This window comes from Pelmatolapia mariae, linkage group LG20, assembly GCF_036321145.2.
Source record: "Pelmatolapia mariae isolate MD_Pm_ZW linkage group LG20, Pm_UMD_F_2, whole genome shotgun sequence".
In the NCBI taxonomy this organism is placed as follows: Eukaryota; Metazoa; Chordata; class Actinopteri; order Cichliformes; family Cichlidae; genus Pelmatolapia; species Pelmatolapia mariae.
This window is the reverse complement of record NC_086244.1, coordinates 15966117-15985700: the sequence shown is the minus strand read 5'-3', so window position 1 is coordinate 15985700 and position 19584 is coordinate 15966117. Positions and strand designations below refer to the sequence as shown.

At 41.4% G+C, this 19584-nt stretch overlaps 1 protein-coding gene across 2 annotated transcripts; it reads left to right on the top strand.

Moving 5' to 3' along the window:
* Positions 1–1292: 1292 nt before the first annotated feature.
* On the top strand, positions 1293–18478 carry lrsam1 (leucine rich repeat and sterile alpha motif containing 1). Of its 2 annotated transcripts, none has more exons than XM_063464883.1 (25): positions 1293–1590; positions 4778–4956; positions 5046–5102; positions 6007–6051; positions 6279–6356; positions 6602–6670; positions 6755–6839; positions 6920–7041; positions 7126–7216; positions 9088–9197; positions 9313–9342; positions 10097–10219; positions 10363–10502; positions 10597–10641; positions 11181–11251; positions 11533–11632; positions 11723–11810; positions 11905–11979; positions 12300–12380; positions 14448–14543; positions 15466–15564; positions 15644–15775; positions 16398–16464; positions 16608–16813; positions 17650–18478. In XM_063464883.1, exons 2-25 carry the CDS (start codon positions 4885–4887, stop codon positions 17770–17772), a joined length of 2205 nt encoding a protein of 734 aa, XP_063320953.1. In that variant the 5' UTR covers positions 1293–1590; positions 4778–4884; the 3' UTR covers positions 17773–18478. The 2 variants fall into 2 exon arrangements, with proteins under 2 accessions (XP_063320953.1, XP_063320952.1); XM_063464882.1 differs by having other exon boundaries at positions 16605–16813.
* The last annotated feature ends 1106 nt before the right edge of the window (positions 18479–19584 follow it).

Here is a 19584-nt window from a genome sequence, read left to right as displayed (position 1 = left end):
GGAAGTAAACTGCATGTCTATTATTATTATTATTATTATTATTATTATTATTATTATTATTATTATTATTATTATTTTAAGTTCGTTTCACCTGTCTTTTATATACAGTCTATGGATGAGGGTAATTATGAACCTTTGAAGTTAATTTCTGACTTTAAGTTTATTAAAAAACATTAATGACATCAGTTTTGAAAAAGTAACATGCGCAGAGGTAACAAAGTCTCCCCTCCTTCACTGAAGATTCATTAGTATGCACAATAAGACCATGACAAGCCTCACATGTAACACCTCCTCTGGTAATAAGCCCACACATGATCCTGTTCTGAGGACACTGGTGTTGTTGGAGGGGGGATCTGTAGTGTGCGTGAAGCTTTTTAAACTAAAGGGGGGCCCCGCGGAGAGCAGCTCTAACCACAGTGTCAGTTCCCTGTCAACACCTTTAATTATGTGGTTATTTATAGCTGCGCGGGCGCCTCTTGTGGGTTCAGAGTCATACATCACACCTGCAGAGGGCTGTGATAAACACTGCTCGGGTTCAGGTCTGCAGGTTATCTGGTTATGTTAATATTTTTATTAAACCGACCAGGTGTGTTTAGTCAGTGGAGGTATAAAGCATGCAGAGAGGGTGAGGCTTAAAACCACAATCAAAAACATCATGCTTTTTGAGCACACCTCTGAGATTATAATTGATGCCACATGTAAACAGCCGGGCTTCGTTCAGTGTGGAATAAACGTGCCTAGCGCGACCCCTGCTGGACAAAGTGCTCACGTGCGGGGTAAGTGCAAAGAAGCTGCACTACCTTAAAGGAGCGTGTTTTCTAAATCATCGGGCCAAAAAACAGAGGTAACAAATATTCAGACGCAGCATTTTCAGCCTTCGGGCTGTTTAAAAACGTTTTAGATCTGAATGCCCTTTTGCCAAATTTAGTCTGAATCTTCGGGGCAGACTACTTTTTTTCGTGGGAGCTTTAAATAGGAAAGGACCTGGGCTTGTTTAAGTTAGTAAAGACATTTCACCTCTCCTCCAAGAGGAGTCTTCATTTTTAAGACAAAAGGTGGAGGGTCCCAGGTATGTAACTCATAGGACTCATAAGACCGCCCTAAACTGGATGACTGAAAATCTACATAATCAAACACTTTTTCAGTTATTATAATTAAGTAAGTAAGATGGGAGCAAAGCAAAAACAAGAAGTATATACCACTCTTTGAAATATCAGCGGCAGTGCGACCTGGTATGACGTATGTGCACATGCGCAGTCTGAACTGTAGGGGGCGACAAGCTCCTGCTATCACGCTGGAGCCGGTAACGGGGCGGAGAAGAAGAAAAATGCAGTTAACTGTTTGTTTTGATTGCATTAATCAGCTCGTGTAGGTTAGCAGCAGTCAGCCTCATTCGATCTGAGTGGAAATATTACCGTATGGCTTCCTTTTAATGAGCTACGAGGGTAAAGTGGGGAGGTGTTCAGATTTAAATAGTTAAAATCGACTAACTGGACCGGCTACTTCACATGTTAGCGAACATCGGAGCTTCCTTTAAACATTTTTATCCTGAGAACAGCGAAGAATAGGAGAGACTATAATAATCACACGGTGAGTTTGAAACCTGACATTACTCTGACTCCACTTCCTGCTGTTGACACACTCCAACAGGCAACATTTAGCATGTTAGCTTATCCGTCAGCACAGTTTAGTGTAGCTGAACGTGTCGGCTGTCAAAAGGTGAGCACAGGTGGGTTAAAGGTGGCTGTCATCAGGTTTAAAGTCTACTGAGGTTTATTATCTTTTTCTAATTCTACTGATTAAGGTCATGTCAGTTTACGGTAATCCTCCGTTCCCCTCCCCAAAGCCACACCCACAAGGGCCTTCAGCTGTGGGAAAATCCATACACCAAGCTCCCCGTGACTGTGATCATACAGATCACATATGTCATTGTGAAACATCTGTAACATCTAGGAATGAACTGAGCAACCAAGTCTTTAAAGTCTATTCATAAACAAATAAGTCAATAAATAAACCAAATAATGCCATTAAATACACCCGACACTGTAAATCAGTGTAGCTGTTTATGAATTTAAAAAGTAAAACATAATTTTGTAATTTTAGTTTGAATTTGTATTCATTTGTTTCAATTTTAAAAACTGTATAAAATGATGGAAGTAAGCACTATGGCACAGCCCACTGATGAGCTTAGCTTTTTAAATGAGTGTACACTATAGGGCCCTGTTCTGGACGAGTTCGACAGCACTTGCCTACTTTGTCAATCACTAATCTGCGTTGTCAGCCTGTTTTGCTCTAATGGGACCATAAGTTCCCAAATGAACTTCTCGTTATTTCCTCTAGAACTTTAAACTAGTGTTTGAGTCCATAAACTCATCAGGAAAGTGTTTACTTATGTCATTGACTTAGTGAGAAGTTGCATCCTTTTCCCATAGATTTTTCTGTAATTGGACTTTTTTTTTTTAACAACCTGAGGAGTCGCCCCCTACTGGCCATGAAATAGAGTGTAGGTTTAAAACACTTCTCAGATCTGGAGGTTAGTCAACCTAAAGTGAAGACTTATATGAACCATTAGTGTTAAAATCCTGTTACTAGTGGCTCCTGGCAGCTGCACGATGACCAGGATGCAGTACCAAGATGGTTGGATGGATTTCCCCGCTGGATAGCTTTGCACAATGTGGAAATTCCAAAGGAGAGGGACATGAATTTTGAAATTTAACTGTATTTCATCCTTAAAAATAGATGTCTGAATTATGACTTTTGCAACCTTTTTATTGACAAAGACATCATCCATGGAGAGGCATATTATATAAAAGTGAGAAAGTAAAATATTTTTAAAAACCCAAAAAACTAGGTGGGGTTTTTTTTAGGTGTAAATTTCCCATTAAATAACAGGCAACGCCCTGTTTTTCCAACACAAGTGAATCATTAAGTGCCAGAATGTGTTATGTTAAATAGCAGATGTTTCTCTGTTTATCTGTAATTTTATGGATTTATTTTGAAAGTGTAAGCCCAAGGGGTCATGCTGGTTACTGCAGCTGCATTCACATTCTTATTGAACTGTCTGAATGTGGAAACACTGAGGCATTTTACTTTTTGTAGACCTCTCAAGCTGTTTATCATCAGCTTTACACAAAAAAAGACAAGCAGTTTGCAGGTGAACTTTCTTATTTTAAATAGGTTTTGAGGCATTAGCTTTAGCGGTCTGGCCCACTTAAGACCAAGCCTGGTTGTTTGTGGCTACTAGATCAAGCATCAAACCCCAGGGCTGAGAAATGAAAGCAGCGCTGAAGAGACAAAACTTGCAGATGTTTTGATGGATGAATAAAGAATGAGAGACCCAGTTAACTGGCCTAAAAGTGCAGGTGAGAAAATGTAAAGTACAGGTGAAACATTTTTACAGTTGGAGTCACCACACACAGTTACAGTCTTTACTGTTTTGTCTTTATTTGTTTTGGTAAAGTCTCATGAATGAAATATGGCAATAGGAAGATTTGTATTTATTTCTCATTTTTCTAGTGAGCTTAACTGTGTTTGAGGTCACATTTTATTAATTTATTTACCCATGTTTGTATTTTTTAAACAGCTACATTTAACGAATTATGAATTAATTTATTAATTGAATTATTTACTTCTGGTTATCCACAGAGGGTCTTTATTTTAATTTCATGCAGTCAGCCTCTGTGGTGGTTGCAGACGTAGTTTACTTATTATATTTCTAACATAAAGCGTTGATCTTATATACAGAAACAAACCTCTTTTATTGTCTTCTAGCTATTTGTCTTGGTCTTTCTGACCTCAAACATCACGCATGTTTTCAGCTGAATTGTTTGGGCCTGATGTGTTTTAGTGGGACCTCACCAGAAAACATGAGAACTGGCAGGTCCACCGTGGGTGCCCCTTCACAGGTTCACACTGAGTACATATGAGCAATGTGAAAGAGTGGAGATTGGGTAGCAAGGGATATACTGCCTGAAAGATCATCCAGCATGAGTAGTTTGGCAGTGGGTCAGTGATGCTTGAAGGGTCACACAGAACATGTAAAAGCCAGTGGTAGTCTGACTGTCATCAGGTACCAGGAAGAAATCCTCAGATCCTCCGTCAGACCTTATGCTGGTGCAGAGTGCCCTGGGTTCCTGCTGGTGCAGGACAATGTCTCACTTCATGTAGTCAGATTATGTAGGACATTCTTGGATGACAAAGACATCGATGCCACTGACTGAGCCTCACATTCACCAGACCTGAATCCAGCTGAAAATGTCTGGGATGTTGTGGTCGGTGTGTGACCAGGAGCTCACGGGGCCCTGATGCAGGTCTGGGAGCAGATCGATCCGGCTTTAGGATTTCATTTATTCAGATCTGATGGGTGATTTAAGTGTTCTCCTAATTTCTCTGAGCATTGTAATAGACATATTAATAACGTTACTTGTGTGAATACATCTGCATTGGAAACCTGCGATTGTTCACCTCTGAACACTGGTGGGATGAGGAGGAGTGTAATCCATAGTTACAGAAACACCTTTAACACCTACACAGAGCTTTGTGAAGGCTTTAGGGGTAAAACAGCTTGTCTCAGACAGACAGTGAGCTGAAAGGCTTCATATACCTCCTAAACTAAACCATAAATAGTTTAGTCCCGGGATAAAAATGTAGTGCTGTAAACGAGTGGAATCGTTCCCTTTAAATCATTCAGTAATCATACTACAGCTTATTGTGTTTCTGTGATACAAGTTAAATTCATATTTATCTGATTAGTCTTTCATGTCTCTGCTTCTCCTAGAGTGCAGGTGGTGTGGTCAGGGTTTTCCAACCTGTCCGTCGGACCTCCGTGTGACTCTTGTGTGAGTGGAGGGGGAGGGGACAGGAAGGAAAACACCCAGGGTCAGGATGCCTCTATTCTTCAGGAAGAGGAAGCCCAGCGAGGACTGCCAGAAGAGACTCGAGTATCAGCTGTGCCGGGTAAGAAGAAGAAGAGAGCCCCTGCTGCTGTGCTAGTGTTAACGTATCTATCACAAATCCACCCGCTTACTCTTATTTATCCTCCTCAGTCTAAGGAAGCTGGTGCTGATGACATCCTGGACATCTCAGCCTGCGGGCTCTCAGAGGTGAGAGGAAAGCTGCACTGATCCCTGACAGCCATCGTGTTGTGGTTTACACATTAACCTGATGAGTAACAGTAGCCTTTATTTCTCTTTTTCTGTTATGTTAGCAAACTGCTAATACCAATACTTCTAAACTACTAGTATTTTTGCTCTCTGTATAGCTATATAAACATCTGTTTACTTAACCTATTTGTGGATAATCTGTTCATCAATATTCCCACCTTTTATACTACCCTTATCTGTATATAATCTGCTCTTATTGCACTTACTGCTCTTGCACTTCTGATTAGAAGCAAACTGTATTTCGTTACCCTGTATATACGTGTGTTATGACAAAAAAGTCCTAATCTATCCTAAACAAAGGAAAAACTCTGCAAACAGAAGAGAAACGGAAGAGAGCAGGGAGTCATTAGTGGGAGCACTAATGAGTCACAATGTGAATCGATTAGTTAGCAGTTTTCGACTTCTATTAAAAAAAAGCCAAATTGGAGCTAAACTGTGTTTTATTATTGGTATTTTTGCTGAGAGATTACTTTTTTTCTTTTTTTTTTTAAGGTTAATCTCTTTTCCATCATAAATTAGCACCCGCTGTCTCCAAAAGTTAGTCCGTCGACTCAGACTTTCAAGTTAAAATGGGCAACTTTAAACTTAAACGAAAAAGGTTCTGCTTAAGATGTAACCATGGATTTATGTCAGGGAGTAATCTTGTAAAGCTAAATACAATCTCAGAGTGCTACATTCTCACAGACAGCTGATGCAGCTGTGCCACCATCAACAGAACAGCATTTTTCTTTCGTTCTTTACATCTTTTCTTTGAGGCTTTTATCCCATTTTTTTTCCTGAGATTGACTAAGATGTGATTAAATTGTGCCGGCTACAGCTAATGTTTTTGTGTGTTACATCACAGGTCCCCTCGAGTGCCTTTTCCATCAGCAAAGTGCTTCATAAGAAGGTGAGACGGAGTCGCAGAGCTTTTAAGTAGTTTGATATTTATTTACTCAGTGAAGAGTTTCTGCAAAAAGTCTCACACTCACAATATTCCTCAGACTCCAGAACTCAGAGCTTCAACTAGTGCTTTAGCTGCTCCTCTTTTTAGTTATCTCTCTTCTGACTGGCCTACCCTCACAGACTAACAGCAGATAGAGCAATAAAAATGTTACCTCTGTTTCTTTCATTCAGGTACTTATCCTCCACAACAACGAGCTGCGGCATCTGGTGCCCAAAGGAATTGACATCAGCACCCTCATTACATTAAAGGTAAGCCCTGGGACCCTGTGACATCATCATATCCTCTTCATAGGTGATGGTGTTTCTCTCGTGTTTTTTTTTGTTTTGTTTTGTTTTTTTAAACGTACTGCATTTCGAATGTGTACCTCAGCTTGAGGCTCATAGCTCATCATCGTTTTTAACTCTCAGTGTTACCTTAGAGTTTGTTAGAGTTAGCATGCAGATGTTAGTGCTGGATTTATTTTCTGAGAAAACCCTCCTGTGACCCTCCGAAGGTTTTAGACCTGCATGAGAACAAGCTCACCTCTCTGCCAGAGGACATCGGGAAACTGACGGCGCTGCAGGTAAAGCCTGCTCTCCAGTTATACAGGAAGTAAGTGTGAATAAACGTTGTCAGCATCCACCTGCGGTCTTTCTTCTTCTGTCAGATCCTGAATGTGGAGAAGAACCGTTTGAAGGCCCTGCCAGAGTCCATCGGGAACCTGCGCCTCCTGCAGACTCTTAATTTAAAGGGTACGATGCTTCCTGCTTGCTTGCTCTGAAGCGAGATGAGTCACAAGAAGCTAGTTATGTATTTTCTTTTTCTCTAACAGGAAACTGCCTCACTGAGCTGCCGTCCTCTGTTGGTTCTCTGAGCAGCCTGCGGACACTCGATGTGAGTGACAACAACATTGTGACGCTTCCCAAAGCGCTGGCCTACATCCGCACCTTAGAGGTGAGGTGTCCACTGATTCAGACCTACAGGAAGGCTGAAAACAAACTGGTGTTTTATAAGTGTGTGTGTGTGTTTCTGTGACAGAGTTTTAGCCTTGATGCTGCCATGATGTCCTTCCCACCTTCGTCTGTGTGCACAGAGGGAACAGAGAGCATCCAACGCTTCCTGTGCACGGGTAGGATTTTCTGCTCCTGGTGACTCATTTATTTGTCGAATAACGACAGAAAAACCTACAGGGTTCCTGTCTGAGTTCACAGTCAAGAAAATTAATCTTAAAATGTCTTATTTCTCTAAACTGTAGGTGAGAATTCTGTTGATTGCTGCCTTTCCTACTGGCTCACTGAGATTTAGTAGATCCTTAGATTTACCACATAGGGCGCAGATGCTGATGCTTCTTTGCTGTGTTGGAAATAATGAGCCTGTGGCGATGACGCAGACTAAACTGTAATCGATTGATGGTTTCTTGTAACAACAGTGAAGTTTTTATCAGAAGTTTAATCTTTTCTAAACATGCTTCAAGTGAGTATTTATCTATTTGCATCAAAACTAAACAACAATAATAAAAAAGGCACAGTCTGTTCAGAATTCATAGAAAATAAACAATGATGAATAAATAAATCTGTTTTTACACATTAATTAAGTTTTAAATTTGAGGAAACAAGAAATGAAAATGTTGGTCTTTCTGTGTTTTCCCGTGCCGCGTCACAGATGAGGTAAGCTGATGCTGATTTGTTGTTCGGTTCAAAATGCAGAAGTGCACAGGAAAAAGGAAAGATAGCAGGGAGTTTTTCTAATTTCCAGTATAAAGAAAAAAACTGGTAAAAAAAAAAAAAGGGTTTAAAAAAGGGTTAAAAATACAACTTTTTTTTCACACGATTCTGTGTTAGTTCTTATTTATTAGGTCTTTAAAAAGGTCTTAAAAGGAAAAACTTTGATATTTTTAAATAGTGCAGGAACTGTGTGGCCTTTGGTGTAACAGCACGTCCCTTCATGTAAACGTGATATGAGCCGAGTGTGGCTAACATTAGCAGCTCTGGCAGCAGTAGACTTCTTCCTTCGCTAGTTAGCGTCAGCACGTCTGTGTGAATGTGGTTTACACCTCGATCATATCTGTTGGCTTTGGGTGCCCGGTCTGCATGTTTTTAACTTCCTGTCACAGAAAAAGAGACAAAGCTATGACTTTGTCTTTGAACTGATGGTGTTGTACATGAATGGAACATGAATAATTAGTTTAAAGATTTCAGATACTTACAACATATCTCATATAAAAGAAATGTTGTAGAAAAACATCAGATGAGCTTAAGGTCCGGGATGCCGGTTTAGCTCAGTGCGTTGAGCGGGCGATCACATGCCATACGAGAGATACGGCTGAGAGTGGCCGGCCCAGGTTCGAAACCGACCCGCGGCTCTTAGCCGCATGTCATCCCCTCTCTTTCTCCTTCCGCTTTCCTGTCAATAAAGCTGAAAAAGGCAAAAAAAAAAAAAAGCTTCAGGTCTTCCACAACACGGTTACTCTAAACAGACGGCAATAAATTCTACAAAGAGTTCAGTAAAATTCACAGATTTGACACGAACACAGACACTGAATCTGAAATCAGAACTTATACATGTATATTTTTACTGTTTCACTTCTCCCTCTCTCGTATGTGTGCGGTTACTTCTGCTGAGGCAGCAACTTTCATCCTGAATTTGGACACTTGGCATTACCTCATGTTGTTTTAATCAGGCCGTGAGAATTCCTGGTCCAGCCTGCAGCTCCACCACAAAAGGCCTCCTCTTTAACAGCATTGTACACTTTGCTGACTGTAGCATCAGGAGGATCATGAACTCAAAAGACCTGCATATGCCCTCCTGGTTAATGAACAGCAGTTATTAAGGTGGAACCCATCTATAGAGACCAAAACTGTTGTTTTGGCACAAGTTAGAAGTTTTAATATCTAGGCTTCTCTGTGTCACATCACGGTGTAAACTAAAAATGTGCTGTATGGTTGTTGTGGTTTGGGCAGCATGAAGGTGAATTGACTGGTTGGTTGGTTTGGTTTCCAGAGCTGGGGGAGGAGTACTGCCCACCCTCTCAGTACCTCCTGCCGGTGCTGGAGAGCGACAGTGGCAAGCAGAGCTCCGACTGCCTGGATGGGTTGGATGAGGCCTGGCAGGTACAGCTTTCTCTTGTGGAGTGTGTTGAGGACACGAACTCTAACTTCTTTGATACGTTTATGGATTTCTGTGTGAGACAAGTGTCTTTCAGTGTTTCCTCTTTTTCTGTTGCAGAACAAATTTAGTGACTATGAGAAGAGAAAGGTTGGTGACAAGACATTTTCTTCAACATCTTTTAATATCTTAGTTTTATCTAGTACCTTTTCTACTTTTTTCAGGCATACAAGTTTTCTTTAATATTTCCTGTGTTGTTTTTCTGCAACACCGGGGTGAAGAACAAAGTTATAGCACATCTTTCAACACAACTACTAGCTTTTATCCCCCAACTTTTGAGTACATTACACAAAGAGAACAAAAGCGCCCTTCTCCTAGCAGAGAGCACAGTTTTGATGTAATTTTTTCGGTCAGTTTTAAACACGGGGTGCCATAAAGGACAGTCCATGTATCTGATTTCCTTCTGTCTTCTGAAAATAACTTTTTTGACCACCAACTTCTCAACTGAAGCGTTACTGTGGTGCACCACAAGGTTCGATTTTAGGTCCCAGTTTATTTTCCATTTCTAGACTCTGATAAGTTTTGTAAGTCCTTGTAAAACTTTGCTGCTTTTTTGTGTTTTAATAGTTTCAGTGAAATTAAATATTCTTATTTTATTTATTCTTATTACAATTTCTTGTTCTGTCCCCACAGAAGTTTTTTTTTAGATTATTATTGTGGAAAATGGCTGCAGACTGTAGTAGTAGTTATTATTATGTAGTTATTATTTAGAGGGCTGAGAATCTGCAGATAAGGCTTTCTGTTCAGAGGTGTTGCATTATTTTTACATGAGCTGAATAAAGTGAAACCCGTGTTTGAGCAGCTGACGTTTGAAAGTTTTCTGACTGGTTTGTATGTCCTGCAGGAGCAGAAGCAGCAGGAGAAGTTGGCCTTCGAGAAGCACCTGGAGGAGAAGCAAAGGGAGCATACCCAGCTTGTAATGATGAAAAACTCCAACAAGGAGAACATCCTCAACTCAGTCCGACAGGTAATAACAACCGCCCAGAAGTCTTCTTGAGAGGTTTAATTGTCAGCTCCTTCTTTCTGTTAACACTGAATCATCCCTGATGATGATGATTCTGTGTGTAATTCCTAAAATTGCCTGTTTTATATGCTGTGTGTACCTTTTAGGAGCAGGAGCGGGTGGAGCAGGGCGTCAGCAAGCAGCAGAGAGCTCAGGAGGCTGAGAGGCAACTGGTGCTGGAGAAAGTCCGACAAGCTGAAGACAACATCAGCAGTCGCATCAGCAGCCTGCTGATGGACAACAACAGGTCTGAAGGGAGGGGTTTCTGCGGATACTTTAAATATGGCGTCTCCACTGATGAGTCTGTGCTAACTGCAGTGTGTTCATCTGCATCCTTGCAGGCAGAAAAAGAGCGCAGAGTTCCTCCAAGCCATGGAGGAGGATCGGTGAGTGTTCTGACCAATCATCCATAATACACAGAGAAGAGAAATAAGACTCTACAACACAGCAGCACTCATCCAATTGTTTCCCACTTAGCTGTCTATTTCTGGAGCACTTTGTGAAGGAGATGCATAAAGTGCTTTCAGGGAAGGGAGGGTAAAAAAAAAAATAAGAGCAGGACAAAAGAACACTTTACAAACCAGTTTGGAGGGCTTGATTTTCATATTCTGATCTTAATGGAATACAGATTGTGAGTTGCTGCGTTGCTCCTGTCTGGAATCTGACTCCATCAAAGCCAGTGGTTATGCTGTATTGTGATGGAGGTGCTGGTAGTTGTGTGAGATATTTCATGAGGGTACAGCGTGGTCCTAGTTGGACTTCAGTTGATATCTTGTCAACACATTACAAAGATGTTTTGTCGATAAAGTCACAGTGATTGTTTCTTCACATCCTGTTTAGGACTTAGCCGTTTTAAACACAGGAAGTTATAGAAAGTTCCTGTAAGTCTGCAGTGAAATGCTGAAACAAAATGTTTTCCCCTCAGGATCCATATGGAGCATCTGACCGCCATCACGCAGGAAGAAGCTAACTCACTGAGGAAGAAGGAGGTGGCAGGTATAGAGCTTGTCTCATTCAGGCATTAAAACACATAATTTTACTCAGTTTTTTCTACTCTGGCTCTTTATGATATCATAGAGAGGGGATCTCTCTAATATGGTCATCTCAGGCATGGAAAGTTAATACTTAAAGTGTGAGATAAAGAAGGATTATTTTGAAGTGTGAATCATGCAAAGCTACTCTAAGAATGTAAACATTGAGCTGGAAAAGACAAAAACATAGCTAGCATGCTCCTCACATGGTGTTTTCTTTCCCCTCTCCTCGCTCTCTGTTTTTAGCGGCCATGCAGAAGATGCTGTCTGACAGCTGCGCCATGAGCCTCCTCCAGGAGGCCAGTGACTACCGCAGACAGAGCCTGGTCACTGAGGCCTGCAGGAGGTCAGAAACACACATATACACAAACCATAAACAGGGAGACCTGTGACAGCTTTTGGAAAGATGTTGTAATCTCTTCTCCTTATGTAACAGTTTAGAGAATTTAGACAGGAAGTTTGACAAGATGCTGTCCCTCCAAGTTCTGGACAAGTCCAAAGCCATCGCCCAGATCTTACAGGAGGTAGGATGAGTAGAAATCAAACCCTCACTCTGTTTAAAGCTGCTGGACTCGGTAACCCACCTCGGTGACCTGCCTTGATTGGTTGTCTTTGCAGGAGGAGATGCAGAAGGCAGCATTCCAGGCGCTGCAACTCCAAAAAGACGCCGTTCACGGGTACATCCGTAACCAGGTCGGTGACGATGCATCATTATTTTTTATTTGTTTTTTTTTATTTTGCTTTGTTTTGTTTTTACAGCTCATTTCTGCCAGAGGTCCAAAAAGCTCAGTTAATTCAGGTCTAAGGAAAAAAAATTGCTGAAAATGAAAAGACACCGGGCATTAACGTCATTTTACTTTTTCCCCACAGTCTGCTCATAATCAGATTCATCTTACTCATCCTAACAATAATGAAGATGTCCAGTTTAAGTTGCTTCTCATAGATTATTATAGCCTCGGCAGCATGTCGCCTCTCCTTGCTTGCCTCATGTCTGCTTCTCCACTGTCCCTCAGATCCATCTCATAGAGGGTGAGTTAATGCAGCTGACTAAACTGGAGATTAAAAGACGCAATCTGGATGCTGAGAACCTGCAGGTGGGTGTCACTGCCTTCTTTGTTTGCCCTCCCATGTTTATTTTCACTTCCATGTCATCGCTTCATGGCAGCAGTTAAACATTTCAAGAAAACGATCAGCAGCTTTAAATGTGCGACTTTAAACGAGTGACAGAGGCAACTACAGTAAACAAACTGTTAAGGTTTTAACTGACTACCAGTGAGGTTTCAGGAAGAAACCTTAAAAGCGAAACGGCAGACAACATTGGGCAGTCCTTTTAACTGATCGAGCTGCGATCAATAAAAATGCAAAGAATTGTCAATGCAGGGTTATCAAAAAAAAAAACGCAAGACTAAAAAGGTGTTCCCCAAGGTTCAGTTCTGAGACCACTGCTATTTATTTTATATGTAAATAATTTCAGTCATATAAGACAAGAGCAAACTTGGATTTTATGCTGATGACATGATGATGAACTGCTCTGCACCTCCTCAGGACCACCTCTCTGTCAGCAGCAGACAGCTTTTAATGCAGTACAGCACAACCTGTGTGATTTATGCTGACAAAAGTAAACTGATGAAACTGTTTCATGTTGTGTATTTTTGCTGTGTATAGTCACGTGTGCAGTGTTGGGAAGGTTACTTTTAAAATGTATTCCACTACAGATTACAGAATACATGCCCCAAAATGTATTTTGTAACATATTCCGTTACGTTACTCAATGAGAGTAACGTATTCTGAATACTTTGGATTACTTAATATATTATCATGCTTTTTACAACTACATGAATGTCCTATTGCTGTGTGATTTATTACTATTACTGAAGGTCCGCAGCTCCGAACCGTAGTAAAGGGACCTCTGGCTAATACGTCGGGTTCATGTCGAGCTCGTAGCCGAAAACTAGCTTTACTTTGTTGTCTGGGTCAACTTTGCTAGCGAGAGACAGAGAGAGGCGTTGAAAGGCTGCTCCAACGGAACTTATTGTTTCGGAGGAAAACACGAACACAGTGTACAGTCGAGTCTTAATAGCTTACTTACAAGTGGGCTTTTGCCTGCAGTGATTATTATTATATTTACATGCTTCCAGCTCCCGTTTCTGCTCGGTGACAGCTCGTACTTTTCCTTTTTCTCCCTCCCTCGCTCACAGACACATCACGGGTATGGCAGTCCATTCTTCCTGCAGCACGGACTACACTGCCCATGAGGCTACATGCTTTAGCGCTATGCCTGTAACACTCTGCCTATTGCCTTCATATTAAATCATTTTTAAAAATATTTCTTCACGTCATTATGAGACGCGAGATTGAGACACGGGCATTAGGGCCTCTTAATGCGTGGAATTATAGAAAAATAGAGGGTATAGCCAAACATATTGTGGTGAGCTCAGACAAGGAGGAAACATAGCTTAGGAGGCATAGCTTAGAACAACAACGACAACAACAACAACGCGCTCTCTCACCCAGGAAACACACAGTCCCAGAGAGAGCGCGTCGCCCTGTAACCATGGCAACCGTAACGCTGCCACCTGGTACAACAACATAGCTGTCAAACAAAACCCAAACAGGCCTGACCCGCCACAATATGAAACAGGAAAGTACCGCCGTGTAATCCATTTATTTTAACAAAGTAACTGTATTCTGAATACCACCTTTTTAAACGGTAACTGTAACGCAATACAGTTACTCATATTTTGTATTTTAAATACGTAACGGCGGTACATGTATTCCGTTACTCCCCAACACTGCACGTGTGTGCTGCTAGTTTATGCGACTGCTGTTGGTTGTACTACTGTCTGCTTTGGTGCGGAGGAAAAGATTCATATTAACTCATTCATATTAGTTCTTTTTTATTTACTTAACTTATTTTTAGCGATGGAGTCACACTGCATTTTTTTTCTATGGTATTTTATTATAACATTGCACTCGAGTCCTGCATGGCCTTTTGAATTTGATATCCAAATTTTTTTTTGTGTAATATTTAAATTTAATTTTTGAAGTCTGTGTTTTTGTAAGGTTGAATAAATAAACCTTAGTACTAATAAACATTGATTGCCTACAGCTGATAATGATGTGTGTGTAACAACACTCCACTTGTGTGTGTTTGTGTGCAGGAAGTTCTGGTGGAGCAGCGCACGGCGCTCAGCGACATGTTGCAGCAGCTGCTGAAGCAGAGAGACCAGCGAGAGCAGGAGCTGCTGCAGGTTCTGGTGAGGAATTATCTCGTGGCGGTTTTGTTCTTCTTCTCCTAATTTCCTGTCATGTTTCTCCACTTCCTGTGGTGGGTGTTCATATTAAACATTAAGGTTCAAATAATGAGGTCAGCCTCCATACAGCAAGGCTTTGGTCTACTCTTAGTACTCCGTTTCATATAGTGACCTGAAACAGAATGGGCTCAGCATAGTCAACTTGTACCCTCTGTTTGTGAGAGGCAGCCAGTCAGAAGAAAGTTGGCCTAAAGGGGGAGGAGCTCAAACAGGTTGTTTCAGAGAGTGGATGAAGGCTGCAGGTCTTGCAAGTCCCAGTATAAGATGAAGAAGTTCCACAACTCTCAGTGCTGAATCCAATATAAATTGCTTTCTACATCCTTCCTTTATGTGGTGTCATTCAGTCATTTTCTGACTTTTTTTTTATGATTTCTATGCTGATGACATTCTGCTGTGTGTGTCTTTTGAGCCTTAGCGGATGGACAGTTAACCGTTTATCTCGGACTGTCTCTCCATCAATGATCTTGATTGGGTATTGTGTGATTATTGGTCCTCCTGAACTATATAAATGTCAGTCAAACTCTTTCTACCTTCTCACAAGTCCAGCGTTCGTGATCTTTTCATTATATTTGATTCTTCTTTGAGCTTCAACTCTCATGAAAAATCAGTTTCACAATCCTGTTTCTTTCACAAATACATTTATGGTTTCTTTTCCTTTATTCAGTTTTAACTTTTACATTTTGTATTGCAATTAAATGCATTTTAATTTTCTATTATATTTTAATGTTTTTATTCCTTTTGTTGTTATCATGGCTTTGTGACCAGATGTCTATGAAAACTACTTTATAAATAAACTTTATACCTGTTTGTAGAGTTTGTGTTTCCTGTTCTGAGGATAAACAAAAACCCATGTTGTGTTTTTCAGGCTGAGATGGAGCTGAAGTCTGAGTCCAACCAGCAGAACTACTGGATGATCCAGTACCAGAGGCTGCTGGACGCTAAGCCGCTGTCACTCCGCATGCAGGTTACATAGCACAGATGAACATCTGTAACATCTGGAAACAGAGTGTGGCATCCCACCCAAAGCTGTAATCTCTCTGCAGGAAGCGGGTGTGGAGAAGGAGCTGGTGAACCTGCTGTGCAAACTGTCCGCTCAGCACTACCTGCCCATCCTGGCTCATCATCGAGTGACGACCGAGGCGCTTCACCACATGAGCTCCTCCGACCTCAAGAAGGTGCGTCTGCAGCGCAAGTTTCTGTCAGGGCTGCTCGATTTTTATTTTGTTTTATTTTTTTAAAATGTTTATCTTGATTATCTGTCATATTAACTGGAAGCCATTTGATTGGCCCAGGTCTAGTCTCTGCACCAGCATCTGTGTATGAACAGCAACATCAAATAATCAATCTTCAGCGTAATGAAACAGAAAATCTGTTTATTTCACTCCATTATTTAGTTACTACTTCTGCCTTATTGAACATTAAAGATGAGATTGTTACCAGAGACAGGGCTCAGCCTGGCTCTTGATCCAGCAGTGTTTTGGACAGATTCTTACTTTTGACAGATCGGACTAAACTATACATTTGGTGTTGTTATTTTCATAAATCAGGTAAAATTAGAAAAACAGGGAGGTGCTGTTTTGATGGTCTCTACTCTGTGAAGATGAATGGTGTCTTGATTTACCTTCGTCACTGAGTAGCTGACATAGCCATCTGCAGGTTTCTATACTCCAACTGGATCATGTTGCATTTAAAGATAAACTCAGTGTAACTTTTAAAGCTTTGTTTTTTTGGATCCATGGTGCCATGTCACATCCAGGTTTATGAAATCATCAGCTTTATGGAATTCTTTGTTTTCAGTTGGGCATCAATGAAGCAGGAATCCAGAAAGCTCTTCTGAACTGGGCCCGGGAACGCCAGCCTGAAGGTACAGTCCACACATCACACCGCAGCTGAGCGTTAGTCACATTGTAACATTGACACACTGCAACTGTTTAATGGGACAGTAGATGTTGGATTTTCAATGTTTAGCATGTGGAAAGTCACGTGATCCGTTTCCTCCTCTAGCAGGACCTTGTAAGGTCACCAAGCAGGAGGCAGAAGCGGAAGTTACCCCCTCTGCGCCATCTCCTTCCCCCCCTCCGTTCTTTCCCAGCACCTCAAACATCCAAATGCCCAGCCCACCACTCACCCCGGGGACCCCCGTCACCCCGTCAGCACCCACCCCCGTGGAAGGGCCGGGATGCTCAGAGTGTGTGGTCTGCATGGAGACCGGGGTAAGAAATGCTAAAATGGTCATGAGTTTAGTCTCAATGAGATTATAAGATTGAGATCAGATGTCAGATTTGAGAGCACAAAACACGCTTTTAGCATAAAAAACTGTTTGGGGTTTTAATAAAGGGGCAAAGTGACAAGTTTGACTGACAGGCATGATCTCAGTTATACAAACATGATTTACTGAGGTTTACTACAAGTGTTGCTGCTGGGAGCATTAATGTATTAGAAATGAGGAGGAGGTGTTATCAGGATGAACGCTGAACCATTGTGCTCTGAAATCTGGATTTTCTGATTTTTTTCCCTCATTTCTGATCTTAAATGGCAGTAAAACTTAACGAGTTTTATTCACCAAAACTGGAGCTCAGGCTTCTCGGTCAGTCTGTTGGTACAGCATCCTCACAGCAGCCCTATTTATTGGTTAACTGCACTGAAAAGGCTCCAACAGCACAAACCTGGTCCTGAGGTCCAGTTCAGGGACTCCAGTTAGCTGAGGTGAAGTCGAGCAGCTACACTGCCTGTGTGGCCATCCACCTGTCTGTCAAAGAGGCCACGCCCCTATTAATGCAAACTGTGCTTCAGTATAGTTAAGATCCAATGGGACTGACACGCTTTTGGAGCCTCGTGTGGCCACTAGAGGAACTGCAGTTTTTGGCATGAGAGGTGTTAGTTTTTACGTTTTTTCCACTGTTAAGTATTTTGGTAATAACAGTCTCCACCTGCATGGGTACAGAGGAAACAGGAAGTGCTGTTGGCTCATTCAAGATGGTGAGAACCAGCACAGCCTGAAAGATGGCTTCAAAGTTCAGATTACTCACTGTCTCTCCTCTCTCGGCAGTCTCAGGTGATCTTCCTGCCGTGTGGTCATGTGTGCTGCTGTCAGGTGTGCAGCGACGCCCTGCAGAACTGCCCTCTGTGCCGGGCCAACATATCCCAGCGCATACGCCTCTACCACAACTAGACCCGCCGCGGCGGTGCCGCCACGCTCTTCCCTCACCAACCGTCACTTTCAGCTATTTATGCATGACGATGAAGCTGCTGCTGTGCCGTGTCGAGAAGCTTTTAGCGGGTTTTTAAAGCGCTGAGCCACTTTTCCTGTAATCACCAAACTGTATTCTGTGAAGGACATTCTCAGATCTTTTTAATGTGTTTCCAGTCGTCTCTGGTGGATGTATTTGTGTTTGTTCTGTTTAAGTTGTGTAATTTTTATTTTATGTAATATATAAAGAGCCGAGTGGATGACACCACTCACTGACTGTTCGCTGCCTTCATGACTGATGTGTGCCTTTTTCTATGACTTTTTTTTTTAAAATTTTAAATTCTAGTGTTGTAACCAAAGCTTAACGTTTAAATAACTCAGTATAATCTGGTGATCCTTAAAGATTTCTGTCCTCATTGCACATCGTTTCCATCTCTGATTCGGCCTCTTACTGCTGCTTTTCCTTTCGTCCATCTGTTTCACCTGTACCATGTAACAGATGTCACCTGTCTCTGTGTAGCATCACTAATGCTGGTGTATTTTACCAAGTGCTCTTAACCTCTCGCATGCTTCAGTAAAGTCTCTCCTTTAATAACTCCACATGAGTTTGTTCAGTGTCAGAGATTCCACCTCAGTGTCAATGTGATCATATCGTCAGACTGTATGAATATAAAATCCATACGTGTCATTTCCTGTGGTCAGAGTGGGTGTTTTTTTATTGATTATAACTACACAGGCAGATATCTCAACACAGTGTATGTATATAAACATGAGCTATAAAACAACTACACACTCATTTCTGAGCTTTTTCTACCTTTACTGTGACCTTTAACGTCGATTTGAGGGTTTAACATTTGGATTTGATTAAATCCTGAGTCCTGAGTTCCATTTTATCGAGCTATTGATGAAGTTGGAAGGCTGGACATAGTGTGCTAGGCTCTTCCACAGAGTGACACTGAAATTAAAAATCTAAAGTTCTCACAGTTTGTTCAGTGTGAATCGTGTTTCCTGTAACTCGGCACAAAATCTGCTTCTCGGACTATGAAAGAGTATTTTGTATTTCTTCAGTGGTTTAGTGACCATCAGATCAATCAAAAAGGAGCTCTTATTCCATAGAGGACAGTCCCTGTGACAGCATATGAAGTGCTTTAACCAGTCCATTTACCATAATACCAGAGACTGTATCAAATGATTAATAATCTATAAAGAACATAAAAATATGAAATAATAAATGGAAAAAAGGAGACATGGAAATCCCTCCAGTCAATGTAAAAGTAAAGCGCCTCAGCTGCAGATTACAGTCCGCTGTAACAACATTTATACATTTTCTAAGTCACCAATTAATACACACACTTCATCAAGTTAGGATCAGATGAGCCAGATAAAGAAAAGATATCTGGATCCAACACAACTGTTTCATACAAATGTTTAATGTGTGTTTGATCGCCCCCTGTGGTTCAGGTGTAGAGGTTCAGATTTCATAGTTTGTGGTTGAATTTAATGTGAAATTATATGACATAACTGTTCATCGGTACCTGACTGTGGTATCTAGGCTGCTGTTGGTGGTGGTGTTGTGCCTGTCAGGTAATTCCCTGATGTGGATGAAGCTTTATGTGCTTAGCTTTAAGTGTTATGACAGTAATATTAGAATTCACTCTGTGAATGGTTCTTCAAGCACCTTCGGTTCTTTCCAGAGTCTGCAGATTATGGACTGTTAATGTGCAATCCTTGCATCCTAGACTAATTCAGATCCAGAGAAGGCTTTTCTAATCCTGCTCATGTCCTCAGATCTCT

Excerpts from the sequence above, each read along its gene's own strand:
- lrsam1 (XM_063464882.1), top strand. The coding sequence starts at position 4,885 with ATGCCTCTATTCTTCAGGAAGAGGAAGCCCAGCGAGGACTGCCAGAAG. Across the intron at positions 5,103-6,006 it reads CAGCCTGCGGGCTCTCAGAG|GTCCCCTCGAGTGCCTTTTC; the intron begins GTGAGAGGAAAG and ends GTTACATCACAG. Across the intron at positions 16,814-17,649 it reads TGGTCTGCATGGAGACCGGG|TCTCAGGTGATCTTCCTGCC; the intron begins GTAAGAAATGCT and ends CTCTCTCGGCAG.